The 15,624-nt window shown below is 39.3% G+C and overlaps 1 protein-coding gene across 5 annotated transcripts in view; it reads right to left on the reverse strand.

The window, feature by feature from the left end:
* Positions 1–223: 223 nt before the first annotated feature.
* Positions 224–15,624, reverse strand: part of crtc3 (CREB regulated transcription coactivator 3) — a 58,416-nt gene continuing 43,015 nt past the window's right edge. For 4 of the 5 annotated variants that reach the window (XM_037979673.1, XM_017435024.3, XM_017435023.3 and 1 more), the window contains 7 exons: positions 15,370–15,419; positions 12,083–12,303; positions 9,999–10,234; positions 8,225–8,407; positions 6,221–6,304; positions 5,597–5,816; positions 224–1,659 (listed from right to left, as the gene is read on the reverse strand). In XM_037979673.1, the coding sequence (XP_037835601.1) occupies positions 1,454–1,659; positions 5,597–5,816; positions 6,221–6,304; positions 8,225–8,407; positions 9,999–10,234; positions 12,083–12,303; positions 15,370–15,419 (1,200 nt within the window). In that variant the 3' untranslated portion in view covers positions 224–1,453. The remainder of the gene's footprint in view (positions 1,660–5,596; positions 5,817–6,220; positions 6,305–8,224; positions 8,408–9,998; positions 10,235–12,082; positions 12,304–15,369; positions 15,420–15,624) is intronic. The other variant, XM_017435022.3, reaches the window with a different exon arrangement.

Raw genomic sequence — 15,624 nt, forward strand, 5'->3', positions numbered from 1 at the left:
CCTTAGTAATGGCTTCATTCAACTTCTTTGGGTTGTCAGGTAAAAAGTGTGTAAAAATCTCAGTCTACAACAATGTGAACCAATTAGTGCAAAAAGAGGTTAAGTGCAGTTGTACATGATGTCCACACGATCACGATCGTCTTGCTCTGACTGTGCAGCCGTGGAGATGCTTTACTTAGCTCTAGAAATAAACAAACAAAAAAAAAAACACCCCGACAGAAAGCAGATGCAAACAGATGTAATACACAAATCAAACCACAGTAGCACAGAGCATGCCCTTATTCACAATCAGATTCAAAGTACAGTACAAGCGCCTTTACAAGTCAGTACAAAACAGAAAATGGATCAAACGCAACAAGCGTACATCTGAGAATTCAAACAAAAATGTTAAAAAATAAAGTGGGATTCAGATGTTCGATTGTCCCGGCGCTGCCCGAGATCTGCCTGAAAGGAAGGTCCATGTTCATCCAAAATATAGCATTTCTTCAATAAATCGTAGAATTTTATTTCTCAGCTGGAAATTCAAAATATTAGTCATATTTAATACAATCTCATCCTTGTAAACAGTTTGCCCTTTTTGTATTTGAAAATACACTCTAATCAGACTCAGATTTGAGGCTTACATGACTATTTACATTTATAATAAAAATCTGTGGCAAACATTTAAAAAGTATCTGCAAAAAACCCCAAAACAAAACAAAAAAAACCCCAACACATTTTGAAACTGCGATCCCTCTGTTCTTCATCTCTCCCAGGACCGTCAACGAGCCTGGGTCTGGATTCGAGTTTCGCTGCTGGACATGCGTGCTCCAGCTGTGAGCGCGGACTGGAACTCCGCTCCGAGCTCCTTTATTAGAGCGGTGAGAAACATAAATTATGTGCTGGCATTTCTGCTGCTCTTCTGCACGGTGATGGGGTTGCTATGGTGTGTAACCATGGTTATGGTGTTTCCATGGCGTTGGGAAAGGAGAGGAGGGGTGGCGGTGGGCTGAGAGCTGGTGATGAGAGGAAAAACACAGGATCGCCTCTCATGTTTTTTTTTTTTCCTTTTTGGTTTGAAGGAGAGACACAGTCCACAGGGGGTGCAAAGACTCAGAGCTGGACCTGCATCAGATCCCAGTGCAGATTTTAAACACATAACTGCATCATTTAAAACAACCTGACAAGCATGAGCCCAAGCATGCAGAGTTAGTTTGAGCAAAGAAGGTGTAAACAGAGTTTTTTCACGAGCCTCCTCACTAAAAGTGGTGCTTTCTGCTTCCTTCACAGTTACTGAATCTTAGTGGCGGTGGGTGTGTGTGCACGGCGGACCTGTCCAGGTGCTATGCATGCATATTTAGATTTGTACACTTTTACACTGCGAATCCATGTGGGAGTGTGTGTGTGTGTGTGTGTGTGTGTGCGCGTGTGTGTGTTTTGTTTCCTGTCTGGAAACACGTGACGCTCTTCGCATTCAGAGTCTGTCACTGCGGAAACTGTCCTCCACAGATGGGTCGGGCAGCACCATGTCGGGATCGCTGAGCATGCTCAGTCCGTCCAGGCTGAGCGGCTCGATGCGCAGCTCGTCCTCCAACGGGAAGCCGCCCTCCGAGTCAAAACATTCGGGGACCGTGGAGAGGGCGTTGCTGATGTCCTTCGACAGACTCGGGTTGGAGTCATCTGAGACACAAACAACAGATGGCGGTGGGTGAAAGTTTCCTCCACTTCCTCTTCAATCGCTGCACTCATCATTAGTCATGACAGCCCTTTTTTGTTTAAACTCCATCTGACTTTCTCCTCAGTTTAAGTGTTGAGCTGAAACTTTTGCCCTGATCAGACCAACATGCAGCACCGAAAGGATAAAGCAAGAGCCCGAGGCAGAGCAGTCAACAACTTCATCTTCCTCTTCTGGCAACTCACTGTGGCTGCTTCTGAAAACAAGCTGAGCTCTTTACATCTCAGAAGAGAGCTATCCAACTACTTTTTACTTTTAAATGAACAGAACAGTGTAGACAGTAAAGATTAGTCTTATCAGTCAGTGATTAAAAAGCTGTAAATGATAAGAAAATCCCACTGCAAAGATGTTTCTAAGACCTAGAATGACTCTACATCCTACTGAAGTTTAAGACAATTTTAACTCTTTTTCTCTTCCTGATTTCATATAACCACTGCAGTAAGACCTAAAACATTCCTTAATCTAAAATAAATACAGTCAACAAAACATTAAAACGGTTTATATTCAGTTTCTGTGTACACAAAGGTGCACTGATAAACCTTACGTTTTTTACCTGCAGGGTTTAGAAGATCGGAAAATATTTTACAACTGTGAGAGCAAAGGTTTGTAAGATGATACTAGGGCTGCAACTAACGATAATTTCAATAATCGATTAATCGGGCAATTAATCGATTAATCGGTCGTCTTGGAATTCATTCATTCATTCAGTCATTCATATTGGCCCACATAAAAAAGTTATCTGTATGTAAAGGAGTAGGTTGATGTAAAACTTTTACTACTTCCTTATTTTTAAATAAATCAATATAAATTCAATTCAACATACTCACTTTATATACTTAGCTCTCAAGCAGAAAATAACAATAGCTTATTTAACACCCGTGTTTCACATCTCTAAAAAAACTTACAACTAAATCAATTAAACACACACACTACAAGTACCATTAAAACAATTAATTACATAAATAAGTAGATGTAAATTTAGTTAAATGTTGCCTCACTCTTCACTTGCATACAGTGATCGACCCATGACTAAATATTACTTTGTGACGACACCAGGTGGCGCTGAAAGCAGCGTGCAGTTTCCTGTATGCTAACTGCTGCTAACAGAGCTCACAGAGCTAGTTCTGCTGCTTAACAACTTTAAGACTAAACACAAAACCCTATTCAGCAGATTCTAACCTGCAGTGAGTAAAACATGCCCCCCCAAAACGTCACAGTTTCCGCGACAACGTTAGTGACGCATAAATTGCGCGACACATATCAATAATGAATTTTGTTGCCAACGCTTTTAATTATCGAATTTTATCGATTTTATCGATTTGTTGTTGCAGCCCTAGAGGATACTTACTGAATTTATTTATTTTATTAAATGTATGTGTGCATTTATAGACATGGACAAAAACCCCACAATGGTCACTAAAATAACTTGAAACAAACAAAAGTAAAAAAAAAAAATAAAAAAAAAAATTACTGAAAATCAACTAATAAGAATCAGACATTACTTTTATGCTTTGGTCCAACATTACTTAAAAAAATTAAAAATAAATAATGAAATTAGCCTTAACAAAAAGGATGGTACTGTTAACTGAATATTTTCTTGCTCAACTTTTTAGGGCGATCACTGCAATCAGGTCAGTTGCAGCAAAGCAGCCCCAGAACAGAACCGAGCCTCTGTAGGTACAGGGTTCTTTTCTTCCATCTTTGGGTCAGTGAACAAAGAGCTGATGGGACTAATTGGCAAAAAGCTTGTTTTGTCTCATCTGTCCAAGGGACATTCACTCAGACGGTCTGATGGCCTTTACCTGTAACATGATGTCAATAATTTTCTTTCTCAGCTCCTGAGACAACTCTGTCCTCAGCTTTCAGTGCTCCATGTTCAGTGTGTTACACACCATGATATCAAACAGCCCTGTGACTACTTCTCCCCTTTTAAACAGACTGATTGATTTACAGGACTGAAGACAGCTGTGATGATGATTACAGGACACACCTTCAGGGTTTCCCCCAGTGTATTATAAGCTTGGCAGCCCGCCAGGCTTTCCCTCCCCCGCCGCCAGGCTACGCTCCGCTTGTTTGTAATATACGTCATTTATTTATACACGTTTTTTTTCCACTGGCACCCCCATCGCGAGGTCACCGTGCATTAAACAACGCACGGGGGTGCAGTCGCCAACAGTGACGCAATTGTGCTGTCCCTGTCCCTGCTAAAAGGCCCCGCACGGGTCATGCATCTCCCAATTTTGCTAACATCGTGCGGACAGCGAGCGCACGCTGCGCTCCATTCGAAATGGATGATTTCGCTGCTCTAGCGGAGCTGGTTCGCCTGTATCAGTATTTATATCATCCCTTTATGAGAGATCACAAAGATAATCAAACAGTTCAAAACTCATGGAAGGAGATTACTGCTGCAGCCGATAAAAAGGAGTGTTTACAGACCACAATGGATAGTTGAGCTGAAATTCAGTGGGTGGCTTTACAAGACTGAATACGTAAGCATGTTTTGTACTTAGTGAAAATATTAATATGACGTGTGCTAGTTTATCCTTGTTTAACAGTAAAATGATGCTAATAAATTCAGCATTAGATATGCTTTGTTTTGTTGTTACATTTAGTGATCCAACATGCAGCCTGTGCCACAGTACAGTACAGCATCTGTCTGTTTTTTAGTTCTCTGTTGTTATTTGTTGGCCTTGACGTGAGACGTGTGTTGGTGCTTTGTTTGCACTTTTTTATTTATGTTCATTTCATTTATTTGTAAATGTGACTTAAATTAGGATTCAAATTAGGTGCAATTTTTGTTTAAAAAAGTATTTCAAAAGTGCCTTTTTGTAAAACTGTGGTTGTGTAAATATGTGGTACAGCTATCTTACAATATATATATATATATATATATATATATATCACATAATATCACATAATAAATAGCCATATTTTCAACTTTCCTGTCAACTTTAATCTTTTTCTTTTACTAAATCACGGTTGGCCAGCGATTGGCCGGCGAATGGCCACCTACCACCGGGCTTAGCCTCTTTTCTGGGGGAAACCCTGCACCTTAGTTTAACATGTTCCTGTGGGCAAATCAGTTTCAACCTTTTCAAGGAAAAACATACTTTTTGTCAAGGACTTCTTCATTTGTTTATTAAAATAGCTCAAACCAAAATTCTAAAGCATGTCTGGTTTTCATTAGTTGATTTGTGGCTCTGTTTTTTTAGATGTTTTTTAAACGTTTATTAGTTTTGTCAGTTTCAAGTTGTTTCAGTGACTGATGGTTTTTCTGTCTTTTTTGGAAGGGTACCAACAAATTTATCCATGTCTGGATTTGTGGCTGTACGGCCTTATTTATTGCTGATAATGTAATAATCTGATAGGTAAACTGCTTTGCTTTGATTTGTAGCTGAAATTATTTCCTATGTAAAACATATTGAAATGAGTTTAAAAACAATATACTTCTAATTTGACTCAAATTTGACTTTTGATTGCTCTGCTTCACATCAATCTCACGTTTTTCTGAGTGATCACATTTAACCACTAGTGAAACATTTTTATTGTGATTCAGGATCTTATTCAGAATTAAATAATATGTGCCTATTTGACACAAAATGTATCTGAACAGTTCAGTAACTGTAAAAAAAGAGGACGTGAATCAGAAACTGTGGCTTTAACAATCAAACATTGAGACAAGTATGTATGAGAAAAGTACAATTTTCTCAGAAAAGTCTTTGAAAAATTATTCACAAGTCACGCACGAGGAAAAAGACATTTAGGCCTCAGCTTCTGCAGCTAAACTATCCTTTTCTTGGTAAATAAACAATAATAATAATAATAAGTAGAACTCGTCTAAAATAATGGAGAGCAGAGGATGCACTGGGCCATCAGACTCACCTGTGAGGATGATGTTGGGCAGCCCCCCGCTGCAGTTCGAGTACAGCATGTTGGACCTCATGTGCATCGGGTCCTGCAGGCTGCCGTGGCTGCCCCCCAGCCCCGACAGAGCCGCCTGGGAGTGGTAGAGCGAGGAGGAAGAGGAGGAGGACGAAGGATCGTAGCAGGAGCCCCCTGCTGAGGAGCTCATTGTGTTTTCCAACAGACCAAACTGGTCCAACTGGGCCGCAGATGGAGAGAAAAATGGCAAACGAGAGAGAAAACACAAAGTCAGTGAGCTGAAGTGACGCCCCCGTCATCATGGCAGTCCACTTGGTGTGATGATTTTTTTTGTTTTTACATTGTTTTACTCAGAACATTCAAAAGGGAAAACCAAACCTGATTAAGAAAAACTGAACATAAAAATCTACAGATAATGACTAAACATGCTGCATTTTTAAAACAACTTTGAAGTTGTTCTTATACAAAATTATATCTAGACTTTAGTTCATTTATATTCCCTGTGACAATGGCTGTCCCATCTGTGAAATTACAGAGAAATTATGATCTGCAAACTAACAGTCTGTTTGGAGTTCACCTGTGAATGAAGAAGCACATTTCTGCACATGTGTAATAAAGCCTTACCTGATACTGTAGGGTCTTATTGTGGCGATTTGAGAACTGTTGTTCTACAAATGGGTCACTGAAGAATGCTGCCATGCTGTTCTGCTGTTATGGAAAGGGGGGAAAAAATGCACTAAGTTTATGTGAAACAACTGAGACGGAATAATTATGACCTGATACATTGAGGTACAGTAGGACAGGCTTTAGAAGAAAAAAGAAAGAATTTTTCATTCACTGTTGAAGCCAGCGTTTTCCAGTCTGTATCTCGGGGGGTGGGGGGTGGGGGTGGGGCGCGCGCCCTGCATGTTTTGGAGGATTTCCTGCTTCACATGATTTAAATGAATGGGTCAACTCCCTAATCAAGCTCAAACAGAAGCCTGATAAAGGCCCATTCATTGGAATGACGTGTGTTGGAGCGCGGGGTCTCCAGGCCCTCGACTGAGAAACGCTGCTGCAAACTCCTCAGCTGGTTATTCAGTTTTACAAGCTGGTCGATCGGCTGGGCTGAGAGATCTGGCCAAAAAGATCAATCTCACATTTTTTCATTCTTATTATCTTTTTAAATAATTTTTAAGTCTTTAAAAAATTGAAACAAAAACAAAAAGTCATGAATCAGTATAAATTTGAAAGGAGAGAAGTTGAGTTGTGTGGTCAACTTGGCCTATGTTTGTGTGCACAGCCTGCACAATTGTATTCTAATCCTGTTCATTTTGGTCCCTCCCAATTAAAGTCTTAACATCTTCATCTCTGCCACCTCCAGTCTGTCTTGTTGGTGCCACCGTCTTCAAACCAAACATCATAGCAGGTCTCACCACCATCCTGTAAACTCTCTCTTTCACTCTTGCAGCTGTCCTTCTGTCACAAATCGCCCGACACTTGTCTCCAACCTGCTCTCTCTTCTTCACCTTTCTTCTTTTGGATGGTTGACCTTAGGTACCTAAACTCCACCTTCATACCTCTACTCCTCACAGTAAGACCTGTCTCCCTCTCATTTACACTCATTTCTACTGACCTGCAGCCCTCTTTTCTCCACTGCTCCACGCTCTCTTCCACCTGCTCCCTACTCTCACTGCGGGTCAATTGCAAACATCCTACTCCATGGGGACTCCTGCCTGACCTCATCCATCAACCTGTCCTTCATTTTGACTCTTCTATTTGGATTTCTATACAAGAATAAAATGTAGATATTTGATGAGAAGGGTAGGCATTACATGTGGTTCAGCTTTTATCCCTATTTATGATGCTTTTATCTTGTATATTGAGATTTTTTTTTTTTTAGAGTTAGTATGTTGTTTTTAGTTTTGTGCATTAAATTTTATTTGCTAAATATTCCGGCTTCAGTAGCCAGAAAGTTTTTTTTTTTTTTTTTTAAATTGCTGTTTGTTTTCTTCACAAAAACAGTGAGTCACGCTATGTGCCATGTCAACAAAGAACAGAAAGCAAAACTTCTGGGGGAGTTGATGAGGACGAAAAAAAAAAAAGCAAAACTCCAATTTCATCTTTAGAGGGTAAAAGGACTGAAAGAATAAGTTAAATCATAAATCTTTTCATTGGTTTTACAAACCTCTTTTTTGAAACCATGTTCTGACATATCTAAAAGAAACATTACACTGTAGATAAATTGTCTCAAATGAGTTAAATTGCTGAATCAACCAAACTTCTGTCCTGCGAAAACAAAAACACATCAAAAACAACAAATGCACAAACACTGGCATGTAACATCTGACAGACGATGTCCCCTGTTGAGGATGCTCTCGGCAGCAGCTTCAGTTTATTTACAAAAGGAAGACAATGTACCCATTTTAATGTACAATGTACTCAACAATAATCTCAAAAGACAAAACATCTGCACCAGATTTAGCCACAGGCTAATTTCCATCCAAAGTCCCCAGAGCAGGTAAACACACAACTTACGAAAAAAACAAAGCAAAACAGAAAAGACATGGCTAGAAACCATAAATAACAAATCTACAGTTTAAACATCAAAAAACATGACAAATACAAAAATAAATTAAAAGCACATACTTGGCTGGCGTTGAAGTCCAGGGGGATGTTCTGAAGAGGTGAAACGGGCTGCTGTTGATGCTGCTGTGGCGCCGCCGGCTGCTGCCGCTGTCGGCTCTGATCCACTGCATGCTGGGGTTGCTGGTAGAGCGGATAGGGTGGGGGTGGTTCCCTTGGCATGTTGCTGGTGTCCAGAGCAACTCCCTACATGGATCAGGAGAGCAAAGAGAAAAAAAATTACCACAGAATCACCCCAACTTTAATAGACTGAGAACGGTTTATTTATTTTGGTTATATATAGAGTAAGATGTAGACTACTACAATATTTATAATTATAAGAACCTTTATTTTGATGTAAACATTTGTTGATTGTTTTTTTAGCTTTTATTTAAGTATTTTTTACAATAGTGGCCCTTCGTCTAAAACACACTTAATGCCAGCTTTATATCCTTAATGAATTGTTTTTATATTACTCATATCACAACTAAGATTTTTTTCTTCTACAGGAGTTCAAGTCATTTCAGAAATATCTGTTCATATTGAGTTTTAATGTGACCCAGAGTTTGGTGCAAACCTCAACATAAAAGTTATTAAAAATTAATTCAACGTATCAGCTCGACTCCTCAATTTGTAGCTCTGCGGTGCAGTTACTAAAATAAATTTAAAAAATCAACTTTTCTTTGTTTTAAAAAAAAAAAAAAAAAAAAAAACATGGTTATTTTCCACATGCAAATAATAAGAAGTATGTTATTATATTTACAATGTCTTTACTGAAAGCGTCTAACAATGCTAAAAATGCACAATACATTTCGGGAAAAAAAAAAAGTGAAGAAAATATGTGTGTGAGAGAAAATTCTTTCTGCAACACTGTAAAGTAAAACAAACAGAATTAAACCTTAAAAACCTTGATTATTTATCCCTCTACTTAAATGTTCTGCAGTGGCATCTGTCCATCCATCCATCCATCCATCCTCTTTACCTACTTGTTTCTACTCAAGGTTGCAGGGAAACCTGAGCATCTGGAAACCCATGCATGCATGTAACATATACAGTAAACTCCCCACAGAAAGACCCCAGCTGAGCGACCAACCTGCCACTTTCTTAGTGCTCCACCATGCAGTGCTGCTGACTGACACTGAAACCATGTCCACACGAGAACACAGTTTTTACAAAACAATCTTTTTATCACTTTTTAAAAAATATCCTCTTAAACACAACACTGTTTCTAAAGAAATGTCTTCATCAACACTGAACCACCAAAAACAAGCCAAAATGCTGCAGTAACTGTGCCAGGCCTGTGCGTGGCGCTGTAACATCATCATGAAAATACACCAGAAACAGGAAACAAAGTGTTGAGCGTGTGTGCAAAGTGCACATGCAAAGTGCAAAATGTAAACACAATAAAAAGGAAGCCCTCAGGTGGGACTACATCATCATCCTTTTTCAAAAAGCTGCCTTTTGTTTGTCTAAACAAAAATGCAAAGGTGGTGTTTCAAGATTTTATTCATTCTGGATCCTTGGGGCTCCTAAAACAACTTCTTTGTCTCTGACAGTGATATCAGTGAGCTGCAGACATTTCATTCATGTGCTAAAAAATACTTAATGTGCGAATTATCAACATAATAATGTGTAGAAATAGCTGAATTAATATGAAACTTGACCACGCAGTCAGAACAACAGATCAGTCAATCAAAAGTTAATGGACTGGGTCTCTGATTTGATTATTCTTAACTAGTACGATTCATTGAGCATGTTTTCTGAGAAATATGTAACCCTCTGTGTAAAGTGAGCATACCTGCGTGATGGGGGACAGCGATGGGGACATGGTGGGGGACAGCTGCTTAGCCAGCCCCCTGCGCTGCTCCGCTCCTGGAGACAGGGTGAGGGGGCTGATGGGGGCGGGGCGTCGTCGGGGCGAGCTGCTGGACATACGCAGGGACGAGCTGATGGACGGATTGCTGAGCGACGACTGCAGCTGGCAGTTGTTGAGGGACGCCTGAATGGAGGGGTTGCTCAAAGAGGAGGACAGACCTGCCGGGACAGTGAACACAACGCGAGGACGGCTCAATTAAACAAAACAAGGAGAGCATGTGACGGCTGTATGGGTGTACATGATTCTCCAGTGCACCCTCCAAGTCTCTGACATAAAACACTAGTCTTTATTGTGTGAGTGGGGAGGGAGAGAAGGATGGGGAGTGGGGGAAGAGGGAAACGAGGGGAAAGAAAAGAGCTGATTGTAACGAGCCGAAAGAGGGTCAAAGTTCCTTGGTGGCTTTGGTGATCAGCCAATCTGAACTGTGGCGGACATTTGAGTCCAACAACGCATCCAAAGAAGAAGGAGTGAAAGGGGCAGCAGTGGGTGTGAGCACATCAGGCAGCAGAGCTCAGAGTGAGGAAGTCAGAAACACAGAAAGATCCCTCAGCCAGTCATTAATAATGTATGATCGGACAAACGTGGAAGAGCCTTCAAATATTAGAGCTTCCAACGTCTAAAGCTGGAGGACATTTTCAGCTCATTACAACCAACAACACAGAAAACCAACAGTGAAAGATGACTATTTTCCAGCAAACAGGAAGTTTAAAGCTTGGAGCTCCATACTCTGCAGTTCTGAATTAAGAAAGCTTTTGGGGAGGGAAGTGAAGCATCTTCAACTACAGAACACAAGTCCAGCTGCTTTGTTCTTTTTAACTTTTTTGGATCAGCAAAACAAAAACATTTTGTGTTAGTGGAGAATAGCAGCACGTTTTAAAGATTGACTAGCACAGAAAAAACAGAATTTGACTCAGCCAAAAAAAAAACCCAAAACAAAACAAAACAAAAAAACATGCTGTCTGATACGGCTCCAAATATTTACCCCAAATCAATATGTTTCCAGTTTTAATAGTCAATAAGCCATGTAATAAATAAAATGTTGGAAAGTCGTTTAAAGAAAACATTTCTTTTTGGCACCTCAGCAGAGAGGAAAAACAGCATTTGACTGATACTGTTTGACTTTGTTCTGTAACTACAAGACTGGACCAAAACTGTGGGTAAAATCCAGCCCAATTGGTCTTTTACCAGAGCTCTGATGTAGTCATCAAGTCATAAAGGCTCCATTTGGCTCCCTGGTTTGAGTGAAAAACTCCAAAAGCAAGTGGTTTAAAATTGTTGTTAAAGACACACTTTCCAGTTTGTACAAAAGCTAATAAACTGTTTTTATTTCATATAACAATAGAAGTTACATTTGACCAACACAAACTTGTCTTCTAATCCTTTACTGTTAGACTGATGAGCTCAGAGGCCCTGCAGCAATGTGTGAGCTGATTTGTCTTCAGACGGGGAAATAAAAGCTGATCAGTGAATTTCATGAAATGCATCATGCCTGAAGCTATTTTAGTTATGTTTCAACTTGTCTTCTCCAGAGTGAGGTGCATGAAGTCCACTTGTATTCTGTTTTTCTTACTAAGGACAGTTTCCTGTCAATTCATTTTTGCATCTTTATTTTACAGTTACATATTTTTACATTATAAAGACCAATGAATCAAGAATTTATCACTGTAACGCATATTATAAGGCCTTAGTTTCCCCAGAAATTGTTTTGCTGACTACATTTTTTAAAATACAGTATATATTTGTTAAATCAAGCAGTAAAACCACAAAAAATGTTAACAATTCAACCAACACCATGCATCCTTGAAATGTAAATGTACTAAAAAATAAAATACAAATGGGTATGATAGAGTTTTCAAAGCTGCCACTAATTGTATTTTGGTCATTTTTTTCAGCTATGTGAACATAATATTCTTCACATTATAAGAAAGTTAATATTTGAATCCATCAAACAATAACTTCTACCCCCTGCTTACATTTCTAGAAGCTGGAATCTGTTCCCCACTCACCCTGTGAGTTGCTGATGCCAAGGTGCATCATAGCAGCAGGCAGGTTTCCCGTGCTGCTGCCCCCACTCAGGTTGGGGTACCCTCCGTTGTCTTCAGGGTCCAGCGGGGTGGACAGTGGAGACGGGAATTGCAGGTTGCTGAGATCCGGCAGGGAGCCCCCGGTGCTCAGTGAGCCCTGATAGTGGGCCAAACCAGGGTTCTGCTCCGGAGACGGGAAAATACTACAGTAAAGACAGAAAATTTATTTGACTAATGACAATTTTGAAAAGGCTTAGTAAGCAATTAAATGTCTCATCACTGTCATTTTAAATAGACACGATATTACCTTTGATTCTTTTCTCATTTTTCCACCTGCTTGTTCTTTTTCACCATTTTTTTTTATTATTATTTATTTCTATTATTCTCTCTTCATCCATAGGAGACAATAAAAATGAACTGGGACTCAACTGTCCTCACACAAATTGGCACAACACAAAACTGTGAACAAATACTACAAATTTGGTACAAATACTAACCTCTGAAAAAGCATACGTTTCCCTATAACAAGCAAACTTCCAAATGGCTTAAATCTTGGAAAGCTTTTTAGAAAACTGTTTTATCTTCTATGTGATTAATATGATCTAAAAATACTATCAGATCTGTAGCATTTACAAACCACATGCTGTCAGAAATCACCTAAAAACGGTTGTTAAAATGTAGTTGTATGTATGTATTAATCATGAACTCAAAGGATCTGAAAGCTGTAACTAAAGGTATAAAGAGGAACACATGCTGGGTTTCTTTTGACAATTTGATTTGTATTTACAATATACAGAGTAAATTAAAAAAAAATATATTCTACTATGCACGAGAAAAGAATTAAACAATTTTGCAAGGTCAAATGCTGCGATTCACAAAAACCCTGTCCACCTGAAGATGGATATTTAGGGAAACAACGTCTCAGACACACGCAAAATTCCTTTGTTTTTCTCTATAAATAATTTTTATTAAAACTTTCTGAAGGCAAGATATGAAATACAGAATTTTTCCCAAATCTTTATGTTTACTTGACTTGACAAAGAGTTTGGGAAAACAATGTCACAGCCTTCTTCTACTATTGGTTTGTGTGTTTGTGTGTTACTTTCAAATTTTTTTTTGTTTGGTAAGATTTGTCATCATTAAATTTTGGTCATTTTCTAGAAAAGTTAACTATTAAAGGAAATAGTGAACCATGTTAAAACATATGCTATGATTACATTACTCACAAAAAGTTAGGGATATATTTGGCTTTTGGGTGAAATTATAGAATGAACCTAAAATGCACCATAACTTTCACAGATGAACTTAATGTGACCTTCTCTAAACTTTTGAATGTATGTCCAACTGTTCAATGTTTCAGTACTTTTTGCACAACTTGCTGTTCTCGAACAATGAGCTTAACAGCAAAATTCACAACAGGTGTTTAATCCATGAATCGATCAACAAATTTCCTGGTTCATTAAAATTGGTGTTTAAACAGTTCTCCTGATCAAGCTGTTCACATCTTAACCTAATGAGACAAAGACGATACCTAACAATTAATCCACAGTACCTCACCCCTGTGAGGCTTCAAACGGGACATTCTCAGATGGGACTGGCCACTAAGCTTAGAGTGTCACAGAGGATCATCAGCTGGTTGCAACAGACATACAGGGAGACTGGAAGAGTCAGAGAAAGGCATAGAAGTGGATGTCCTTTGGCCAAATCCCACACTGATGACTGCTTTGTTGTGAACAGTGCCCTGTGGAACCGGATGATGAATGCCACTCAACTCCAGGCACATTTAAGGGAGGTGAGAGGCACCCCTCTGTCACGTCAGACCATTCGAAACTGTTTACATCTGCGTGGTCTGCGTGCAACCTGCAGGGGTATCTAATCACAACACCAGGCACAGGCGTCATCGTTTTGCATGGGCCAGGGAGCATTTCTGCTGGACGAGGGACCAGTGGGCCTCAGTGCTGTTCTCTGATGAAAGTTGATTCACGCTGAGCAGAAATGATGGCCACCAAAGATGTTGGAGACGTCAAGGAGAGTGCTATGCATCAGCCATTGCTGTCACCAGATGAGCCTTTGGTGATAGTGGTGTTACAGTGTGGACTGGTGTTTCTAGTCAATACAGAACTACCCCACACTTTGTGAATGGTAAAGGGACAAACCTGTACTAAATAACATCATTAATCCAGTCATTGTGCCTCTGTATAAACAACACAGGCCTAATTTCATCTTCACAGATGACAATACTCCAGCTCATCGAGGTTACATCATTGGGGGACTGCTGCTGGAGACTGGGGTACTTAACATGGAGTGGCCTGAATATTCTCCAAACCTGAAATCCATAAAAAACCTATGGGATCTGCTGAGTCGCCAGAGCCTCAATGACCTGAGGCCCACGCTTCGTTGAGGCTCTCCTCAGTTGGATGCCATGCCTCAGCAGACAATAAGTTGACTTGTGAACAGCATGAGACGTCGTTGTCAAGCTATAATTGATGCTCAAGGGTACATGACAAGTTATTGAGTCATTGACATCTGTTGTTGTGGCATACCCACCACTGTTGTTGGCTTTGAGATTTGAGATGAGGAAATCACCATTACATGCCTGTACTTAAATGACATAATATCACCATAGTGTGAACTTTTTATGTTTTTATAAATTTCTCCCGAAAGCCAAATATCCCTAACTTTTTGTGAGGAAAAAAAGAACACTTAGATATTCTTCCTTTGTATTTTGACTTGTCGTTTAAATGGACATTATCGCCACCTACTGATCTGACGTGAGCATTTAGACATTTATAATTTCTACAATCTAATCTGGAGTGAATTTTTATTTATTCTTCCCCAAAAAAAGGGGAACATATCCATTAAAAAAGTAGTGTAGTTGAGGTATAAGTAATGAAAACCAGCTGCTCTTTTTTAGTTCGACCTGCCAAGCAGAAACGTCATATTCCCAGAAGTAACATCTCAGATAAACCCAGAGACAAAACGTAAATTCTTAACAACAAAAAACACCAAACTTATAGTACATAATCTTCCTGTGGATGTCCATTGTATTTGCTGTATTTTTCCCCCATTATAAAATCTGTTCCTGGTGACCACAACTACGACTTTAAACATATTACAACACAACAAATGTAGCTGAATCTGCCACTACAAATCCACTACAACTGCACTTTTAAAACGGTTTGTGCACCATCACACTAATATATAGGCAATATACTGTAATGCAGTGGACAAATTTTTTAAAAAAATATGCATGTAAAAAAAGTGCTTACTTGATTCCAGGCACTTCACATGATTTAGGTCTCGATGCCAAAGACTGGACCTGAAGCAGATGAACAAATATTTTGCACATAGGTGATACATATTCCAGTACTAAAAAGCTTTTTATCAGTCACTTAAAAGTACTTGCCACAATCACATAATAAAAACTCTGCACTTTGACTTTACCTCACATTACATTACAACCAGATGGCTTCATTTTTTTTTTCATAATCCAGCAAAAACCTGCATCATTTGCGGACAACCGC

This window comes from Kryptolebias marmoratus, linkage group LG15 (assembly GCF_001649575.2).
Source record: "Kryptolebias marmoratus isolate JLee-2015 linkage group LG15, ASM164957v2, whole genome shotgun sequence".
NCBI lineage: Eukaryota > Metazoa > Chordata > Actinopteri > Cyprinodontiformes > Rivulidae > Kryptolebias > Kryptolebias marmoratus.